The 22,147-nt window shown below is 41.4% G+C and overlaps 1 protein-coding gene across 1 annotated transcript in view; it reads left to right on the top strand.

Moving 5' to 3' along the window:
- dnah9 (dynein, axonemal, heavy chain 9) overlaps positions 1-22,147 on the top strand; it is a gene marked incomplete at both ends in the record, with an annotated part of 193,344 nt that overhangs the window by 125,397 nt on the left and 45,800 nt on the right. Inside the window, 11 exons of the mRNA XM_079845505.1 lie at positions 1,954-2,161; positions 3,170-3,335; positions 4,399-4,501; positions 6,431-6,670; positions 10,182-10,343; positions 11,675-11,871; positions 13,800-13,962; positions 14,294-14,417; positions 16,591-16,733; positions 18,153-18,314; positions 18,625-18,858. Coding sequence (XP_079701631.1) covers positions 1,954-2,161; positions 3,170-3,335; positions 4,399-4,501; positions 6,431-6,670; positions 10,182-10,343; positions 11,675-11,871; positions 13,800-13,962; positions 14,294-14,417; positions 16,591-16,733; positions 18,153-18,314; positions 18,625-18,858 — 1,902 coding nt within the window. The remainder of the gene's footprint in view (positions 1-1,953; positions 2,162-3,169; positions 3,336-4,398; positions 4,502-6,430; positions 6,671-10,181; positions 10,344-11,674; positions 11,872-13,799; positions 13,963-14,293; positions 14,418-16,590; positions 16,734-18,152; positions 18,315-18,624; positions 18,859-22,147) is intronic.

Genomic DNA, 22,147 nt, shown 5'->3' with positions numbered 1-22,147 from the left:
ACCATCCAAGATCTCCATGTCTTTCTTTCTTCAGTCAAAAAGAAATGAAGTTTTTTGAGGAAAACTTTTCAGGATTTTTCTCCACATAATGGACTTCAATGGCAACCAAAATGTTGAAGGTCCAAATCAATGCAGTTTCAAAGGAAGGGCTTCAGAGGCTCTGCTCGATCCCAGACGAGGAATAGGGTCTGATCTAGCCAAACCATCAGCCATTTTCAAAAAGAAGATAAACGTTTATATACTTTTTAACCTAAATTGCTCATATTGCGCTGCTCTGCGACACACCACGGATTACGTAATCACGTCTTAAAGGTCACACTAGGCGTAGGCAGAAGTACCGCCCACGTGTTTACAAAGCGCTCGTGCAAAGACTAATACAAATATCCGTTAGCAAAAAAAAGGTTAAACAACGATGTCAGACAATTTTGAAGAGTTTTTTTTTTAAAGGGCATTTGTATTAGTCCTCGCATGATCGCTTGGGGGCGGTACTTCCGCCTATGTCTAGTGTGACCTTTCTGACGTGATTACGCAATCCGTGGTGTGTCGCAGAGCAGCGCAAGATGAGCAATTTAGGTTAAAAAGTATATAAACGTTTTTTTTTTTTTTAAATGACCGATGGTTTGTCTAGATCAGACCCTATTTCTCGTCTGGGATCGTGCAGAGCCTCTAAAGCCCTTCCTTTGATTCATACACATTCAACATTTTGGTTGCCATTGAAGCCTGTTGTGTTGAGAAAAATCCTGGAATGTTTTCCTCTAAAAACTTCATTCCTTTTGACTGAAGAAAGAAAGACATGAACATCTTGGATGAGATGGGGGTGAGTACAATATCAGGACATTTTCATTTTAAAGTGAACTAATCCTTAAAGCCTGTTGTCTTTACCATGAGCAAGTCTCTTTTGAGCTTCACTCAGACTGTAAAACATCAAACCATATTTACAGAATCAAACTGATGCATCAGAGGTCAATATATGCAGCTTATAAAGCATTTCTTCTCATAATATAAGTACATGTTATCACTTTGAGGAAACCAATGGAAAAAAAAACAGGGAAGATAAAAATATTTACATTAATGTTAAATAGGGTCTGAAAAATCTACAGAGAGATTTGTCTAAATGTAGCGCACTCACGATGCCTTAAAAGGTTAGTTCACCCAAAAATGAAAATTCTGTCATTAATTCCTCACCCTCATGTCGTTCGACACCCGTTCATCTTCAGAACACAAATGAAGATATTTTAGTTGAAATCTGATGGCTCTGAAAGGCCTCCATTGGCACAATGCACGGTTCACTCTCAAGACCCTTAAAAGACACTAAAGACGTCGTTACAAAGTCCATCTCACTACAGTGGTTCTACAATAACTTTATGGAGTGACGAGAATAGTTTTTGTGCGCAAAAAAAACCCTAAATAACAACTTATATAGTGATGACGATTTCAAAACACGGCATCATGAAGCTTCGAAGCGTTATGAATCAGTGAGTCGGATCATGATTCGGATCGCGTGTCAAACCGCCAAACTGCTGAATCGACTCACTGATTCATAACGCTTCGAAGCTTCATGATGCCGTGTTTTGAAATCGTCATCACTATAAAAGTCGTTATTTAGGGTTTTTTTGCGCACAAAAACTATTCTCGTCGCTTTATAAAGTTATTGTAGAACCACTGTAGTGAGATGGACTTTGTAACGACGTCTTTAGTACCTTTTATGGGTCTTGAGAGTGTAAAGTGCATTGTCCCAATGGAGGCCTTTCAGAGCCATCAGATTTCAACTAAAATGTCTTCATTTGTGTTCCGAAAATGAACGGACGTCTTACGGGTGTCGAACGACATGAGGGTAAGTAATTAATGACAGAATTTTCATTTTTGGGTGAACTAACCCTTTAAAACACTGAACACGTAGGCTCTCCGTCTCTGGTTGAGAAATGAAGGTCATTGGCCGTGTGTCTCCCTCAGGCCTGCCTCGTCCACACCACCGAGACCATCCGCGTGCGCTACTTCATGGACCGGCTGCTGGAGAGGCGGCGGCCCGTCATGCTGGTGGGCAACGCTGGCACAGGAAAGTCTGTTCTGGTGGGAGACAAGCTCAGCTCCTTGGACCCAGAGAAATACGCCATCAAAAACGTCCCCTTCAACTACTACACCACGTCAGCCATGTTACAGGGTATGTTTGTGTGTCTTTCCCTCCTTACATTTGACCCTGAGAACAGAGGTGCTTTCAAAACTACAACTTCACTGCTTGTGGGCATTGACAGATTTTGGTGATCTTAAGCAAACACCCATGGCTCTCCGGGCGTCAGCTGTTTTTTGTGCCGTCCCTGTCTTTGCAATCTGTTGGTGATATTTATCACTCCACAACATGTGATGTTCAAGTATAATAACTTTGCTTTGGTATGAGGCACAATCAATTAATATGGTTCAATGTAAAGCCCGGAACTGTTAAAGAATTATACAAATTATTAATGCTTAATCTAAAAATCAAATGAGATGTTTTCTTTTCTATTCGTTTTATATTATAGCTTGCAATTTTTGCAACCATGCATGTTTAAATACAGTTTAAATCATGATTTTTTTAAATTTGTATTTATTTTCTAGCGAGCACCATACAAACATCAAAACTAATTTAGTTTAATTATAATATAATATATAATTCTGAATGGATAACTGGATTGAAAGTCATAAATTAGCCTAAATATTTATACACGCATACATATAAAATATACACTTACAATAACTTGAGTAACATACAGTTTGTGTAAATTATTACTTTTGATCATGCTGATCCAAAGTATGAGACTTCCTGGGTGTCACAATTGAGAAATGGTGTTTTTAATATTACTAAAAGGAATATATTCATCAAATCATATAATATAAATGAATTCAAAGAACTTTTGCACACTGAACTGAATATCATTTAAACAGATTATGGAAAAAATGTCAGGTCAAAAGCATCTTTTTAAAAGCTTGACAGACAATAGATTTAGATAAAAGTACTGGGACACCAAAGTGAAACCCTTTTCATGAAGAGTGCATCATGGTTTTTATGCACTGCAGTTTTCTTAAGTTTAAACACTTCTCTGCTGTGCTTGACGTTGATGAAGCTTTGTCAGTAAACTTCAAGTTATTGTGTTTGTTAAATCTGTGACAATCTGACAAATCATCTTCCCTGCAGCTGTTTTAGAGAAACCCTTAGAGAAGAAGGCAGGCAGAAACTACGGGCCGCCCGGCACCAAGCGGCTCGTCTACTTCGTCGATGACATGAACATGCCAGAAGTGGACGAGTACGGCACGGTCCAGCCTCACACCCTGATCCGTCAGCACATGGACTACAACCACTGGTACTGACCATCACATGACTGATTCAGCACTCTCAGTATGATCTTTCTTTAGTGTGTGATGTTGCTGTTTGAGCATGAAAAAGCTCTGCTAACTTCCAAAGTCCCTCCAGCGGGAGTTCTTCTCTATATCAGGGTCGGTGTTTCTGAACTCCCTGAAACGCCTCCATTGTAGTCTTGAGTTTTCTTCCGGGAACAAACACGTCATAAAATTCCTCATTTAAATAATTAATATGCAGAATAAAGGGGCGGGGCCTGTTTGAGTTAGTAGTGTGTTGAAACTGGCGGTTATGGTCAGGGGCGGGATATTTCCCAAACACGCTGGAATCGCTTGACCAATAACAACACACTTATCCAGCCAACCAATCAGAGCACATTGTGCTTTTCAGATGGAGTGGCTCCATAGAGACATGAACTAAACAGGGCTGTGTTTCCCAAAAGCATCATAAGCCTAAGTTAATCGTAGAACAATTGCCACCAAGGGCCGGTTCCATAAACCATTAAGACTAGTCTTACAAGTTAGACATACATTTTTTTCTTTAAGACTGTTCATCATTTTTTTAAATCAGTTACATAAAAACATAGACTGGCCTAATTTGATACAAAAAGTAAGACTGAATGCCACTTGCCTAACTGCTAGTGGCTCATACTAGGTCTTAACATAATGGCTTAGTTTATGCAACTGGCCCCAGTGGTTTCTACGATCAACTTAAGCTGCTTTTGGGAATTGCAGCCCAGAGCATTACTGACACCGGGAAGAGAGTTACTGCAACACTTTCAGATATGGGGAAAATAATGAACATTCAAGCAGGAAAGCCTGTTCTAGTAGAGCCCAAAAACAACATCAAGACTGCTCTGTTTCACAGGATGTCAATGTTTTGTCATTGAAAGAGATCATGTCTACTGTTGGTTTCTCAGTGTCTCTGTCATGTCTATTAGATTGGACGTGAGCAGGAGAACAGATGAAGGCTGTGTATTTCTTTGAGCCGCTGTGGCTTTAGAGCAGAACGCGGTGTGCATACAAAGCGTGTGTTTGTGTGACTGACGGAATGCTGTGTCTTCTCAGGTACGACAGGAGCAAGCTGCAGCTGAAGGAGATCCACAATGTGCAGTACGTGTCCTGCATGAATCCCACCGCCGGCAGCTTCACCATCAACCCCCGCCTGCAGGTGCTCACTATCAGTGTCAATTCAACACTAGACGTTAAACACTTTCTCTTAACCTCTCTGACGCTGTGTGCTGTCACTACATACTAGGGCTCCAGACTGCAACCAAATGGGCGCATTTTGCGAGCCTTTTTCTACCCGTGCCACTAAATTTTGTTAGAGGTCATTTCTGTTACCTATGAGAAACATCAGAGAAAAATGTATAACATCGCAGCGAGATCTAGTGGGAAGCATTAAAATTCGGCGTGGAATTCTATTATAAACCACACATATCAGATCAAACAGCGCTGACATGTAAACAAGGAGAAATAAAGTGCTTCACACTTTTTCCAGCACTTCTAAGCTCTACTAAATATTACCCAATTTTAATGTTATTTTTAATGTGATCATTTGTAAAACTAAAAGTTTTTAAAGATGTAAGACAACTAACACTGTGGCAAACAAGCCATTTAATTAAAAAAAAGACATGAAATTAAAATTATAACCAGTAGATGGCTAATATTGACTTTTCCACTCCCTATTATATGGAAAAAAGTAGGAAGTCACAAAGTCTCATGCAAAACAAAAACTTTTCTTCAAATTGTTGCTGAATTACTCAAAAAAAAATAGTAAAGAACGCTCCTTGTTATAATCACTGAAGCTGTCGGTCAGTTCAGTGTAGTACTATAAAAGGACAATGGTACATTTAATAAGAGTAGAACATTTAAATTTTCCCTATAAAAATGAAGTTTTTGCACGTTACTGTTGTTAATAAAAGTATTATTAATTAAAGCTCAGTATTTTGCTGTTAAATTTCCAATAAACAAACATGTACTATTATTTGTAACTGCACTTATTAATGCAAAACAATAGTAATTTTATGATTAAATTAACTTTATGATACATTTTCTCCCAGCGCCACCAAATCAGGTGCTGGCACCATCATCTGTAGAACTAGAGTAGTGTAACTAAATGTTAGTCTGGAGCCCTGCATATACTGTATATATTAGAGTTTAGATTCTCTGCCCGAGCCCGAACTTGACCCAGGCCGGGCCCTTGATCAAAACATTTGTGTTTTTTTAATCATTACTTTATTAGCCTAATTGGGTGGGCAGAAAGCTATACCATAATCAGAAATAATATAGCTATATTTAGCAAAGTAAGAACTAATACTACAACTGAGAAACAAAGTTTGTACAAAGTTGCACAAGTCAGGATTAGCTGCTCACGTGAACGGTGCGCTTTGCTTGACTATTTCTTTTCAAATTGTTTCATTTAAAAGTAGACATTTCAAGCTTTCTATACACATATTTCTCATGTCTGTGAGGCAAGTAGCTGCTGAGTTTCAGTTTATTTATGAGACACGCTCCAGTTCATGTGCAATGAAAGTGATCACTCCGGCGCCTTCATGTCACGATTGTTGTCTGCTATAGTCTATTTGCTCCTTATTTATTAAATCCAGGCAATCGGCTGATGAAACACTGATTACATTTAAGATACAATTTATACAAAACAACATTCGCTTTAAAGAAAGGCTTTCTACAAAACAAAACTTAATGAAGTGGTCAAAATCATTTCTGACCCACTCGCATCTTTGCACTTTTCGTAATCAGATGAAATTTAAAAATTACATTATAATGTTTAAACATAAATATGAAACAAAATACATTGTCTAATGGCTACAACAAGTATAGTAGGCTACAGTACAGATAAATGTCATGTCTGAGCGGGATTTGAGTGAACGTCATTTTAGCGGTGATGGTTCATGAGTGGAGCGCTGGCATAGAGCGGATTATTGAGCTGAGCGTGCACGGGCTCGGGTAGGGTCGGCTTGATTTTTTTGAGCCTGATCTAAGCTCTAATATATTGTATTTTGGAAATGTTTCATATAGTGTCACCTCTCAAAAACTAAAGCAAAGGCTTAATGTGAAACTGTTGTAACGTGTATCTCAGAGGCATTTCTCGGTGTTCGCGCTCTCCTTCCCCGGAGTGGATGCCCTGAACACCATCTACTGCAGCATCCTGAACCAGCACCTGTGCGGCGAGGGATTCCCAGCGGTTCTGCAGAAGAGCAGCTCACAGCTGGTCCAGCTGGCACTCGCCTTCCATCAGCGCATCACCGCCACCTTCCTTCCCACCGCAATCAAGTTCCACTACATCTTCAATCTCCGCGATCTCTCCAACATATTCCAGGTACAAACCCTCAGCTCACAATAGACTGAAACAATAGCCTTATGGTGATGATACACAGGGCAACTTTTTGAGCAATGTTACTAGTTAATGTTGCCGTCAACGGGCAACCAGGTAAGACACAGGGCCCATGACCGATCTAAAGTATCCAGATAGAAATTTGTTGCCCATTCCCAAAGGGGAAGTGGCCCAGCAACATTGCTCAAAAAAGTTGTCCCATGTATCATCACCTTTACAGTACCATTTATCCCAGCAGCCGCTCTCTGAATGAAAATCAATGTGAGGAAAATGACCCTTGCTCTTTTTAACTGGTGAAAGTTTATAATCTTTCCTTTGTGTAAAATTACATTTATATGACTGCCTCATAAGTCATGAACTCTGAAAACAGTGCAAGTAATTTCTGTGTCAAATGAGTAATGATTGGAAGGCAAAGCTAATCGTTTCAGATGAGCTGTAGATTTTTGACTCCAGAACTGGTGGTGGATGCATTGAAATAAAGAGTTTTCAACTGTTTGGTGTGACTCATGGCTAAATCAGTCAATAGTCCACCTATCAGCTTCTGATTTGATAATGATAATGAATTAATCTATTGAGTCTTTTGCTGTGCACATCCTAACAGATGCATACAAATCTATTAGATCCATTAAGTAAAAGTAATTTCTGACCAAACTTGTAACTATGTGTTTTCCTATCTGGCATTTGAGTTTGAATTCTTAAAAATACTTTTTTTTTTTAATATTAATATCATTATTATTTTTTAATTTATTAATTATTAATTTGTATAATTTTTTTTAACATGTTTTCATCATTTATTTTCTGCTACTTTTTAATAGACATAGACTTTCAATCCTAAAAACAGATCATTTAATCAAAGAGTAATTTAAAAATAATAACACATAAATAAAAACAATCAAATTATTTCCTATTTTTATTATGTGAAATAATTTATATAAATAGTCATGAATATATTTAATAGTTAAATAAAATGTAATTTTATTGCAAAATATTAAAAAAATAAAATAAAAAAATTCTAATAATAAATGTGTTATTATACATTTTTACTTTATGTTTTAGAAATTTCCTCTCTGGTCATTTCCACCACAGAATGTAATAAAACTTGCCTAATTTTACGTGTGGAAATGTGTGTTTTAGGGTTGTTATATTCTACATAAGTGCCTATAGTTATAGACAGTCCGCGTAAGTGTCCGTAGTTGAATAAACACCCAACAATGTGGAGTAGAACTCATATCTATATAATAATGATTTGAATGTGCTGACGATATCGGATGAGAACTCAACTGAGCTGATGGTGACGTCATAGTTTACTACTGAACTGAACTCATTCCATAGTGTTATTGAACAGAACTGAATCAACACTGAACTGATTTCAACTGAATGACTGTTTGCTATTGTGTTTTTAGAGCTGCTGTACAGCAGAATTGCAGTGTGTTTGCATCATTGAATCATGATTTTCCTGCAAAGCTGCTTTGAAACAATCTGTATTGTATGTGTATAAAGCACTAGAGAATTAAAGCTGACTGGACTTGATAATAGCAGGTTTGCTGGATAGTAGATTAGGATTCATAGGTATCTATATATGTCTTTAGTGCAGTTTTATGGATTATTAGTTTGACTCAGAAATGAAATGATTATCCTGTTTTAACAGAACAGGGATCACAGTATGGTTCAGACAGCTCCTGAACGAATGGAGCTAATTTTCCCAATGATGAAGTGCTGCCTTTTAGGAGGCAGAGGAAGTTCTGAAGTGTCAGAATGAATGCTGGACAGATGCTTGTAGTAAATCAGGTGTTTGTAGCTGCGTGTGGATGGCGAGCTGGCCGTTTATCTTGCCTCCCTGATGCCTAATCAATATGAATCTGAGGCTGCAGCACCAGCAGGTTGTGAATCACACAAGATGATGGTTTTGTTTAGCTTGATGATGAGACATGGGGCCCTATTTTAACGATCTGAAACGCAAGTGTCAACGCGCGAAGCGCAAGTAACTTTGTGTGCGGGTCTCGGCGCTGTTGCTATTTTCCTTGCGGGATAAATGGCTCTTGCGCCCTGCGCAAATCTAAAATGGGTTGGTCTGAAGTAGCTTCATTATTCATAGGTGTGGTTTGGGCGTAACGTGAATAAACCAATCCGAGCGTCATCCAACATTCCCTTTAAAAGCAGGTGCGCAAGTTCCATTATGGATTGCTATTATTATGGCGTATGTACCAGGCGCACGCCAGGAGCGGTTCACAGCCGAGGAGACTGATGTGCTTGTAAGAGCAGTGAAAGACAGAGAAGTGAAGTTGTAATGTTGTACATTATGGTAAAGGTGATTTCACAGTCTTTTTTTTTTTTCAGTCTTTCAGTTTTTTCAGTTTTTCAGTCGATTTTCCTGGTTCTTGACGGACAAACCAATTTGTCAGATGTCCTTATATACATATATGTCTTGCCACTATTGGGCAAACAGGTCTTATCCTTAATTATTAAAATTAGCCTGAATCATTTGTAAGCTAGATTTATGCCTATTTTTTCACATCTTCGTGGCACACCACAATGATTTCCGTCATCTCATGTGTTAATATTTTTTTAGTGTAACAATTTATGATTTGCAAAAATAACTGTTGCATCTGTGTAGGTTACATGAGCAAAGTGTATGCGCGTTGTGCACGCTATACATTATGGTCAAGCATGCGCCCTTAAAATAGCATAATGAACAACGCGCAACGCGCCACTGACTTTAGACTAGGTTTTTTCTGGTCAGTGGCGCAATTGTTTAATGGAACAGCAAAATAGCACCAGGGATTGTTTGCGCCGGAACACGCCTCCTTTTTTGCGCTGAACCGCCCAGGTAGCGCAAGTTCATTCACTAGTTTAGCGACGTGCTTCTGTGGAGGGAAAAGCGCGCTTTGCGCGGGTGCAAAATAGGAATGACACATTCGTCGGTGTACAAAGTCAATTGCGCTGGGTGCAAGATAGGGCCCTTGGTCTCACCCGAGGCTCCTATGTCAGTTTTTTTGATCAATCTCCTTATTTTAGACTTTGACGATAGCCTCTCGATCACTTCTGCTAACTGTAGGCATTAAAGACCTGCGGTGGTTTGTGTAGCAGACTCTGAAGGTGACCTGTAGAACATTGACACAAAATACATCAATGTTTTATCATGATGATATCTAAAACTATTTAAGATGATGCCTGTTTTGGTGGCTGAAATCCTTCTTAGTCACTTTCAGATCATTGTAGAGTTTATACGCTATCAGATATATTTCTTTCCCAAAAGCACCGATGGTCAAAAATCAACAGACTTAACTGGACATGAATGAAATCGTTCTCCTCTCTTTATGTTTTCAGTTAGCCTTCAACAATTCAGTATTTTATCTCTCTCAGTTGATTTTTTTATGCCTTTGTTTTATTACTTTGCCACTGAGATGCAAAAGAAAATCTTATGCAGTATTTTTGACATTTGAAATGCTCGAGAAGCAACGCCAAACCTTCTGTTGTGTTGCCGGTTTCATTACAGGGCATCCTTTTCTGCACCAGCGAGTGTGTGCGGACTCCTCAGGACCTGGTTAAGATCTACCTTCACGAGTCCAACCGAGTTTACCGCGACAAGATGGTGGAGGACAATGATTTCGCCCTCTTTGACAAGCTACAGTCAGACACAGTGAAAAAGTTCTACGAGGTGAGAGAGTTTCACTGGAGAGAGCGAGAACCAATGCTAATCAAAGCTAAATCCTGCCGGTCCAGCAAATTGGGGAAAAAAAGACTTTTACTATTTTTCTCCATGGCCTCCCTCCACCTGAGGTTCATAAGAAAGAAAGGAGAGAAATAGCGCTTTCCATGTAATCATCTGACATGCGCACACTCACTCCTGTTGGACAACAGAGGACAAACACACAGTTTATGTTGGTTTTGGAGAGGGAAATGAATTGATTGAATTCTCAGGGTGGCAGTCATTTGGTTTTACTTGAACTCCTTCCCAAGGCAGCATCATATTTTAATATTTTATGGAGTTTTAAGGCCCCGATCAGACAGAATGCGTTTTTTGCAGTGAGAGACGCCTTTTTTAAATAGTTTTCAATTGGCAGTGAGCGCTTTGCGTGCAGTTTATGCGCCCCGGGCTTCTCGCGTTTTTGTAGGAGCGCTCTGAGTGCCTGAAGTTGAAAAAAAAAATCAACTCTGAGCAGGAAAGACAATTTATGTCCAATCGAATGAATGGAGATGCAGGCCTTCCATTGTGGTGACGGATACCTTGATTAGTCTCGCGTTTTTAAACCTGAGAAACGCGTTCTGTCTGATTGGGGCTTAAAGGTGGGGTAAGGGCTTTCTGGTAACCGATGTTGATTTCAAATCACCAAAACAAACACGCCCCTATTTTCATAGCTCCGCCCCACACATACGTAACCCAGGCAATGACTATGGCGGAATCTGCTGTGCCCGCCGGCAGAGGGTACGATGTCATCAATAAGTGAAAGCAATGTGTGTTACTATGGTAATCCAGGTCGAATGTTCAGTGAAAAAGTCATCCCTTCCATCCCAAAAACACAAACACAGTTCTCATGTACAACTCGATAGCACGAGCACAATAGTCCAACTAACGAACATATTACACTTATGACAAGATTAGAGGGTTATATCGATCACCAAAAGAGGAACTAAAGGAAACAAACATATTAGGAGCATATTATCTTACTTTTCGGACACACTTTGGGAGCTGACGCTTGAAAAACAGACAGTGAGGAGGTTTATTTATAGCTGAAGTGAACGACAATACGATCGCAAATGGACAAACAAGCGAACATGACACATGAGCATATTCAAGCAAAAAACTGCATATATTAGTTCTGTGAAACAAAACAAAACCAATGTTGCTCGCCTATCAAGAGGAAATAAAGTAACCTCGGCCTGCTGATTGGCTATAAGTTTGTTTTGGTACTCGGCCCGAGACACTTTTTGTAAGCAGTTTTGAAATACCACTTACCCCATCTTTAAGGCTGTTTTTATTCCCATCAGGATATGGAGGAGACCCTGGAGGAGATCAAGGCAATGAATATGTACTGCCACTTCGCCACGGGCATTGGTGAACCCAAATACATGCCGGTGCAATCCTGGGGGAGCCTGAACAAAACCCTGCTGGAAGCGCTTGACAGTTACAACGAAGTCAATGCGGCTCTGAACCTTGTTCTCTTCGGGGATGCCATGTCTCATATGTAAGAGTGCCTGATGGATGCACAGCTTGACACGACTTTAGATTGTGCAGCTTACACCAGAGAGAGTTAGTTGACTTATCGACTATACGGGTACACGGGAAAGCCCTCTCGGAAATGTTGTATCTATAAATTCATCCTTTTTCCACAGCCAAACGCATTTAGATGGATCTTTCTGCACTGAAACCATATCTTGTGAGCGTTTTATAGACACTGTGTCACGTTTACTGTAGTTTAACATTTTTAAAGGGTTAGTTCACCCCAAAATTCTGTCATTAATTCCTCACCCTCATGTCGATCCAAACCCATAAGACCTTCGTTCAACTTCAGAACACAAATTAAGATATTTTTGATGCAATCCGAGAGCTATTCACAGTGCTTCCGAGTTCTACGGCTGGTTCACTATTGGCTGACCACATGCATGTGTTGTGGTGCTTTGGTGAATCGCGTAGGAGAGTGTCACAGAAGAGAAGAAATTGTTGAATAAAGGCGCTATTTTTGTTTGCTTTTTGCACACAAAAATTATTGAACCACTGGAGTCACATGGACTATTTTAACGATGTCTTTCATACCTTTCTGGGCCTTGAAAGTGGTTGTTGTGTTGCTGTCTATGCGGGATCAGAGCTCTCGGATTTCATCAAAAATATCTTCATTTGTGTTCATAAGATGAACGAAGGTCTTACAGGTTTGGAACGACATGAGGGTGAGGAATTAATGACAGAATTTACATTTTTGGGTGAACTAACCCTTTAAATGCACATTAATTGTTTTACTAGGGATGTAAATATTATTAATTAATCATGATTAAAGGGTTAGTTCACCCAAAAATGAAAATTCTGTCATTAATTACTTACCCTCATGTCGTTCGACACCTGTCAGACCTCCGTTCATCTTCGGAACACAAATGAAGATATTTTAGTTGAAATCTGATGGCTCTGAAAGGCCTCCATTGGCACAATGCACTTTACACTCTCAAGACCCTTAAAAGGTACTAAAGACGTCGTTACAAAGTCCATCTCACTACAGTGGTCCTAAAATAACTTTATAAATCTGCGAGAATAGTTTTTGTGCGCACAAAAACCCTAAATAACGACTTATATAGTGATGACGATTTCAAAACAAGGCATCGTGAAGCTTCGAAGCGTTATGAATCAGTGAGTCGATTCAGCAGTTTGAATCGCCAAATTTCAGCAGTTTGGCGGTTTGACATGCGATCCGAATCATGATTCGACTCACTGATTCATAACGCTTCGAAGCTTCATGATGCTGTGTTTTGAAATCGTCATCACTATGTAAGTCGTTATTTAGGGGTTTTTTGCGCACAAAAACTATTCTCGCCGATTCAGAAAGTTATTGTAGAGCCACTGTAGTGAGATGGACTTTGTAACGACGTCTTTAGTACCTTTTAAGGGTCTTGAGAGTGTACCGAGCCATTGTGCCAATGGAGGTCTTACGGGTGTCGAACGACATGAGGGTAAGTAATTAATGACATAATTTTCATTTTTGGGTGAACTAACCCTTTAATCTCATGGTTTCAGTCTTTAGAAAGCAAAACAAAGCTGTAATAATTTGTAAAGAGTTTATTTTTATTATAAATAAGTGTAACTCCTTTAAAACTAATTAATTGACTAGCAACCCACCAACTCATTTTAAAAATATATGCATTTTACACATCCCTAGTAGTGACAGAGCAAATCATTGGTCGATATTTGACCATTGCCCTTTCCAAACTCTGCTGAAAGCATTATCAACTGATAACAAGCAAATCTGCTTTCAGATCTTTTGAGTGAGTAGAGTAAAATAAGTGTTCATTCAATTGTACTGTCACATATTATTCTGTATAATGAATACTGGCCATTGAAGAACCTGTACTGGCATTAGTCAGCAGTGTGATTGCTCCTCTGCTTCACATGTCTTCTCACTTGTTTCAGCTGCCGTATCAATCGGATCCTGGAGTCTCCGCGGGGAAACGCTCTGCTGGTGGGAGTGGGAGGCAGCGGGAAGCAGAGCCTGACGAGACTGGCGGCGTTCATCAGCTCCCTGGAGGTCTTTCAGATCACGCTGAAGAAAGGATACGGCATCCCCGATCTAAAGGTTTATTAGCCTGACCCAAAACAATTGCTCTAAATCACACTCACATTAGACTCTCATTTCTGCTGCGATGGCTTGCTATTGATAAATATTCATTGTGATGCTCCTCGCTGGAGTGTAAATGGTCTAGGTGCAACTTCAGACAGAAGTCTGAGCAATAATAGAATAATTATCAAGTACACAGAGTAGCTCTTGAACACAATATTGCACATTACTGTTTGTATAGCTATCAGCTTTCATGTCTGTAATATGTTTCATTTCTTACTGTTCTGCTGGGACTTTTCCAAGGAAGAGGAGCTCGGTGGCATGTGACTGTTGTTTTGTGTATTCTTAGAGCGATTTAGGTGCGTTGTACATTAAAGCTGGCGTGAAGAATATTGGCACGGTGCTCCTCATGACAGACGCCCAGGTCGCAGATGAGAAGTTCCTAGTGTTGGTGAACGACCTTTTAGCATCTGGTAAGCCTTGTGTGCTGCTTGTTTTCTCTGCCAGATGATCTTGTAATAAACCTCTGGGTTTAACCAGATTTATGGAGGACAGAGGGTACATCACAACACCAGGACTTTATGGAAGAATGTCACTTTATTGACAATTTTATTTAGAAAAATTAACCATTCTAAAAATAAACATTTAAATAAGTTCAATGAACATTTACTCTGTACGTCCTCACTAAGACAAAAGGCGCTACACAAGTGAAACTCCAAACCTGACTCTAGTGGTTATCCCATAGGCAGAGTTTCACTTTTGTGCTTGGGGGGGCATCTTGGGTATAATTTATATTAATAATAATAATAATGACCCCCCCCCCCAAAAAAATGAAATGGCCTTTACCTGTTAGCGTTCGTGTCTCCTGTTTCATGCGCCTCAATCCATGCAGAGTTTTTCAGGAAGTCAGCCGCGCACCATTAATCTAGCGGCTCGTATGAGATTAATGCAATGTTTCTGCTCAAAACTCACTCTATTGTGATCTTATGCAGATATTATATATCATAACGGACGCATAAATGTATACTGAGACAGAACGCTGAAATTTGCAGACATTGTAAGGTAAATTATTATTACGCAATATTGACTAATGGATCGGCAGAGAATCATTAAGAAATTATGGTTCTATTCTATCTAAAAAAATATGAGGTAAACGTGTGAATGGCCTACATATTTCTCCAAATGTGGACTAAAAGTTTGTAGCCTTGCGTAGGCTACTGAAGTAGCTACTGTGATCAAAAATAAATGGGAGCAAACGCGATTGAATATGTAGGCCACAGGTTTGTGTCTCGTTATTGTTTTCAAAATATTAATAACTACAGATTGATTTTACATTCCTATCAGAAATTAAGAATGAGTAGTGTCATTGTAAATAGTGGTCAAATATCGAAGCTAATCTATTTAATGCTTCAAAGCTCAAAGTTAAATCAGAATATTTATTATAAAAAAGAAAAAATGTAACAGCTGCCAAAAAAATTGTATATAGCTCCAGTGTGAATTATTTTTAAAGGAAAAAAAAACTTTTAAAAAGCATCCCCTTCTGTTTTTTGTTTTTTTTTTCACAAATCGCACCCTGATAATAATAATAATAATAATAAAGGAATTTAATAATTAAAGGATTCAATTGATTTAAAGGAATAAATAAATAAATATGAATGGTAGCCTAAAGTCCTTAGGTCTAATTGTAGTTTTTGAAGTAATCAATTTAAACTTTTTACAAATATTTTATTTCAAAAGAGTTCACTCTTAATATTCGTATGTCTAGTATGTAGAAAATGCTAACGTTTTTTTGCCTTGTCGTCACATTCATTTATGAATTACATGAACCATGATCGCATTTTTTTCAGTTCAAAACAGCGAAATTTCACAAAAAGTGGAGAAGTTTGCAGTCTATTACTGTCGGTAGCTGAACATTTCTATCATAAAACAGTGTCTAAGACTTGCATCTACTTACATCTTTCCACAAACTCTCGTTGCTGACAGTATGACAGTAAGCCCCGCCTTCTTTGATTTGATTGGCCTATCTCGATCATTTTGACATTGACGAGCGCTGTTAGACCACTGAGGGAGAAAATTAATCACCCTAAAATGTTTACTTTTAACATTTTTTTGTCATCCTAAAAACAATCAGCTTTACTCATTCTACACTAAAAGGATAAGATAAGACAAATAAAATGAGAAAATATTAATTATATTATTTTTAATTTTTTTTATCCATAGCTCAGACAAAATCATTGGCTCTGGTCTGCGGGGGCAGTGCCCCCCCCCCAAACTACGCCTATGGGTTATCCCCAGGCCCACACAACACAGTAGAAATCGTGATCAAACAACAATCTGTTTATAAAGTGGAAAAATCGGCACTCTCCCAGTCCCGCGTACACGGAGTAATCATGTTCATGTAAACTTTAAAACTCACAACTTCAACATACACACAACATGAAAGACAATTAAAATGTAAAACACTTCCCCGCATCAACAAACAATTTATGAAAATTTTTCATAAATCTCTATTATTTTCCTGTTGCCTATGGCCAATTTCTAATGTTTCCGTCTGTCAGAGTGCTGTGTTATTCCACTGTGAGACATGATATCGTCAGCATCCGTCTGAACGGCGTGCCTCAACATTATCCTTTGTCTTCATCACAGGTGAAATCCCTGACCTGTTCCCTGACGACGAGGTGGAGAACATCATCTCTTCATTAAGGAATGAAGTGCGTGGCCAGGGTCTGATGGACACCAGGGAAAACTGCTGGAAGTTCTTCATCGACCGCGTCCGTAGGCAGCTCAAAGTGCGTGAGCAGAAATGATTCATGAAGCCTCACTGCCTTTGTACTCCCACAGCCTCTGTAAAGGAGTTTCCAGTTCTCGCAATGCAACCAGTGTGTTGTGATTGGTCAAGCGCTTCGAGCATGTTTGGGAAATGTCCCACCCTTGACCATAACTGCCAGTTTCAACACACTACTAACTAACTCAACCAGGCTCTGCCCCTTTATTCTGCATATTAATTATTTAAACGAGGAATATTGTGACGTGTTTGTTTCCGGAAGAAACTCAAGACTACAATGGTGGCGTTTCAGGGAGTTCAGAAACACTGACACTGATATAGAGGAGGACTCCCGTGGGAGGGACTTTGCAGAGCTTTTTCATTCTCACACTCTAAGCATTAACAGTAATTTGGGATAAATGTAGTGTAAAATCTTAAAAAAACTATGTGAGTATCATCCAGGGTTTCTAGATTGCTTTCTGCGGGCATGCAACACTGCTATTGCTGGAACTCTATAAATTACCATGGTCGTTTTTAAACAATTACTAACAACATTAACTTCATCAATGCAAATTTACATTTTATTTGACACTTGACCATAAATTACTAGCCCCTTAAATGAGCCAGTCACTTTAAAAAGCTTTCACTGATAGTTATCAAGCAAGCCAAAAATTAAAGGTGCAGTATGTAGTATTTATGAGGATCTATTGACAGAAATGCAATATAATATACATAACTAAGTTTTCAGTGGTGTATAAAGACCTTACATAATGTACCGTTATGTTTTTATTACCTTAGAATGAGCCATTTCAATCATCATACAGTGCGGGTCTGCTTGCAGTGAAATCGGCATTTTTGCGCCATCAAGTTTCTACAGTAGCCCTAAAGGGACAAACTTCTCTACAGAGCCCTAGTCACTGTCTGCTCTCTCCGATGACGACATCTTTGTCCTGTGTCGGCCTCAGTAGCTTCTCTATGTGCTTCGGAAGGGAGGGGTGAGCAGTGGGCGATTGCAATTCACAACCTCACCACTAGATGCCGCTAAAATGTACACACTGCACCTTTAAAAGAGATAAGCAAGCATTCTTTTAGAAGTTAACAATCGTCTGACTGACTGCAAGTCGAGGATTCCACTGGTAAAGGTGAAGGAGGCGGAGCACAGCGAGGGGGCGTGGCCGAGGCGTGTGTTTTGAGAGGGTGCACAGGATATTTTTGCTTCAGCTGGCGTTACAATCAGTCTTCAAGTTTGAAATAATTCAAATGATTGGCTAGTATGGGGTTGTACCTCAGTAAAAAAGGGTCTAGCAATGCCCCTGAGTCGGACAGATGTCACCGGTGTGTAAACACTCGTGTTTGAGTCTTAAATCCACAGTGCAGGGCTTCTCGTCTGACCTCTGAACTTTAGGGTGTTTGCGTTTTGATTCACACTGATGTCGTCCTGCAGGTGGCGCTCTGTTTCTCTCCGGTGGGCAGTAAGCTCAGGGTGCGCAGCAGAAAGTTTCCCGCTGTGGTGAACTGCACCGCCATCGACTGGTTCCACGAGTGGCCACAGGATGCGCTGGAGTCAGTCAGTCTGCGCTTCCTACAGGACGTGGAGAACATCCAGGTGAGACACACACATCTAGAGAAACGGTACATCTTCATAGACAGGTTTTATCACGGTTCCCTCAATCCAAAGCACTGAGATCCCATTTAAAGGTCTCGGCTGGTTAGAAAGAGTAAAGCTCAACAGATTCAAGTGCAAATGCGTGAAGTCATGAAGAACATAATTAGATTGGGCGAGCACTGTGCAGTCACCTTCTGCATTATATTTCAGGGAAATGAAACGGCTGTGAAAGCCCATTAATATGACATTTCTGCCACTATGCTGGTAATTATATTTCATGTATGCATTGTTCATTTTTCCACATGTCCAGCCTGAGGTGAAGGACTCGGTGAGTAAGTTCATGGCTTTCGTACACGTGAGTGTGAACAAGACCTCGAAGGACTACCTGGCCAATGAGCGACGCTATAACTACACCACGCCCAAGTCCTTCCTGGAGCAGATCAAGCTGTACGGGAACCTGTTGGCGCTCAAGAGGAAAGATCTCACGTCGAAGATGGAGCGGCTGGAAAACGGCCTGGAGAAGCTCAATAGCACCACAGCTCAGGTGATCTCAATCAGGTCCTCTCCTCTTCAGCAAATGACAAGATAACTATCTAATGGCTTTGATGAGCACGTTGCGTGTTTGACTGTTTTCGGTGAACCAGTCGTTTGCTCTTCTGTTCTTAAAACAATTTTAGTGTGCTTTTTACATAATAAGGCCAATTCACACTACACAGACAAACGCCAACAAACACCAACAAACAAGTTTGCCGTTGGATTTAGAATTTTATGAAAAATAAATGTTCACACTGCCCTAACAGACACCAACAAACGCTGATTGAACATATTCAGTCGGGTGAAAACAAACCCCGACTAACGCCAACAGACGCCAGCAGGGGCAAACGTGTTTGTCTGTGTGGTGTGAATTGTCCTATAATGTTAGCCTGTAGGTACAATGGTTAAGAATAATTACATTCCAGGATCATTAAAAGCATTGGCTGTGCTGCTTCATTGGCATTAGTGCTTGCAGCGCAGCTGTAAGATTCATTTCCATGCCATAAATTCCTGTGCTCTTTCTGGGAGGAGAGCTGGTCGCTCAATATCTATAAAACAGCAACATTGATGTATGATTATTGTGTTAAGAAAATGTAATTGATTTCAGTCATGTGGCTTTATGGCCTACCGTATAATTTCTGTAGTTTTAGAATGTCAAACTCCTCACTATTACTGTTATGGACTTGATCCCATAACCCTGTGTGCAGTATGAACGTCCGGCACATTACAGTGCTGTAGATGAGAGCAGCTCCACATGTGGACTTTTGACCAGGAGTAAATTAGATGACTAACTTGTAAGTCTAGACTAAGCAGTTTTTGCAACTGGTGACTGGACTACCACTTTTGACTTGACAGTAAACCACCCACAACACCCTCATTACCAGTAAGTGTGTTTTTGGCAACACTTCTGCTAATTATTCTGATTGAGGTGTTATTACTTCTCTAATTTGTGCTTCTGTTTGAGCTGCATTATGCCTTCTGACGGTTAATCCTGCAGGCATAGACCGGCCGAAACACTCTTCGGGTCCACAGGTAATGGATTTGGGATCTGTCCCCGGATCCACCAGCCTTTAGATGGAACGCTATCAGAAAGCTCATTTGAGCGCAGAGATCGTCTCGGTTACGGATGTAACCCTCGTTCCCTGAGGAGGGAACGGAGACGTAACGTTAGTGACTAACGAATGGGGGTTTCGCTTAGAAGCCTATCAACTTCGAGTTTTGAGAAAACGCCCAATGGCGTGCCAATGCCATGGGGCATGCGGAATTTGCATACGTAGCTCCGCCTCACTGCGTGAGTATATAAGGAAGTACGAGGCAATATCGCATTATGTTACCTGCTTGAGGAGCCAAGACTGAACTCCTGCGTTCCAGGCAACACAGCTCGATGTGGCAAGGGGACGTTACGTCTCCGTTCCCTCCTCAGGGAACGAGGGTTACATCCGTAACCGAGACGTTCCCTTTCGTTCAGTCACTACGACGTAACGTTAGTGACTAACGAATGGGGGTCCCAATATAATCCCGCCACTCAGCTGTCTTCCAGTGCCCTGCGTAAGTGTGAGTACCCTGTCGTAAGACTAGTACGGACGAAGGACTCCCACTTAACACAGGATTACCAAGGTACACTGGGAAGCATATCCCAGTGAGGGAATGCCAAAGATGCCTACCCGTGGGGAGGACTTAAGAGACACATATGACCCGGAGAGGGTTGCATATGGAAGATCTCTAGGGTACCAGCCGAAGGTGGATTTTTAACCCTAGGGGTGGCGGGGACACGCCAAGGGAAGAAACCCACTCACTGCGGAGACTTACGGTGAAATACACATGTGGGGGTCGCCAGAGGGAACCATGCACATGGGGCACCTGGCCGGACATGAGGGTCTGGGCTCGAAAGGGCAGACTGAACTGATGTCGGCGTCGACAGTGCTGGAGGAGCTCAGGGCTCTCGGGGAACTCACCTGAGGAAATATCGCACGTATCCAGTCCGTGGAGTGGAGTGGCGAGCAAGCGAAGACACCTGAACCTGGTCCATCACCGGCCCCTCGGGGGGGCGAGTACATAGTCGGACACTGGCTCCACTCGGAGATTATAGAATCTGGCGAATGTGTTGGGTGTCGCCCAGCCTGCAGCTCTGCAGATGTCTGCTAGCGAGGCGCCATGCGCTAGAGCCCAAGAGGAGGCCACACTCCGGGTGGAGTGCGCCTTCACACCAAGGGGACATGGTCGGCCTTGCTGCTGGTAAGCCAAAGCAATGGTGTCCACAATCCAGTGAGACAGCCTTTGCTTCGAGAGAGCACTTCCCTTCCGCTCTCCACCATAACAGACAAAGAGCTGGTCTGAGGTCCTGAAACACTGCGTCATGTCTACGTAGGCGCGGAGAGCGCGTACTGGACAGAGCAATGCCAAGGCTGGGTATGCCTCCTCCAAAGGCAGCGCTTGCAGGTTCACCACCTGGTCCTTGAACGGAGTGGTGGGAACCTTGGGCACATATCCAGGCCGGGGTCTCAGGATCACGTGAGAGTTAGCCGGCCCGAACTCCAGGCACGCTTCGTCAACCGAAAATGCCTGCAGGTCCCCGACCCTCTTAACGGAGGCCAATGCGGTCAGCAGAGCTGTCTTCATGGACAGAAACTTAATATCAACCGACGCAAAGGCTCAAAGGGAGGTCTCTGCAGAGCAGTTAACACTACTGCGAGGTCCCAAGAGGGTACGAGAGGAGAGCGAGGAGGATTCAGTCTCCTGGCTCCCCTAAGGAACCTGATGACCAGGTCGTGCTGACTTACCTTTTTGTTCTCCAAGAGATCATGGTGGGCAGATATTGCAGCCACATAAACTTTGAGGGTGGAGGGAGACAGCCTTCGCTCCAGCCCCTCTTGGAGAAACTCAAGCACGGACCTGATCGGGCATTTCCAGGGGTCTTCTTGGCGGGAAGAGCACCAGGTGACGAAGAGGTTCCACTTCAACGCATAGGCATGCCGAGTGGACTCTGCCCTAGCGGAAGTGATGGTGGCGACCACAGTAGGTGGTAGGCCACTCAAACCTGCCGCGTCCCGTCTAGGAGCCACACGTGGAGGTTCCAGAGGTCGGGACGCGGGTGCCAATGGGTGCCCCGTCTCTGAGTAAGGAGGTCCGGTCTCAGAGGAATAGGCCAGGGAGGGGCTGTCGCAAGGAGTATGAGTTCGGGGAACCAAGTCCGGCCGTGCCAGTACGGGGCGACCAAAAGGACCTGCTCCTTGTCCTCCCTGATCTTGCACAGGAGCTGTGCGAGTAGGCTCACTGGGGGGAACGCATATTTGCGAAGG

The sequence above is a fragment of the Gobio gobio genome (genome assembly GCF_949357685.1).
Source record: "Gobio gobio genome assembly, chromosome: 20".
Classification (NCBI taxonomy): domain Eukaryota; kingdom Metazoa; phylum Chordata; class Actinopteri; order Cypriniformes; family Gobionidae; genus Gobio; species Gobio gobio.
The sequence above is the reverse complement of the archived record's forward strand: the minus strand, read 5'-3'. Positions and strand labels throughout refer to the sequence as shown.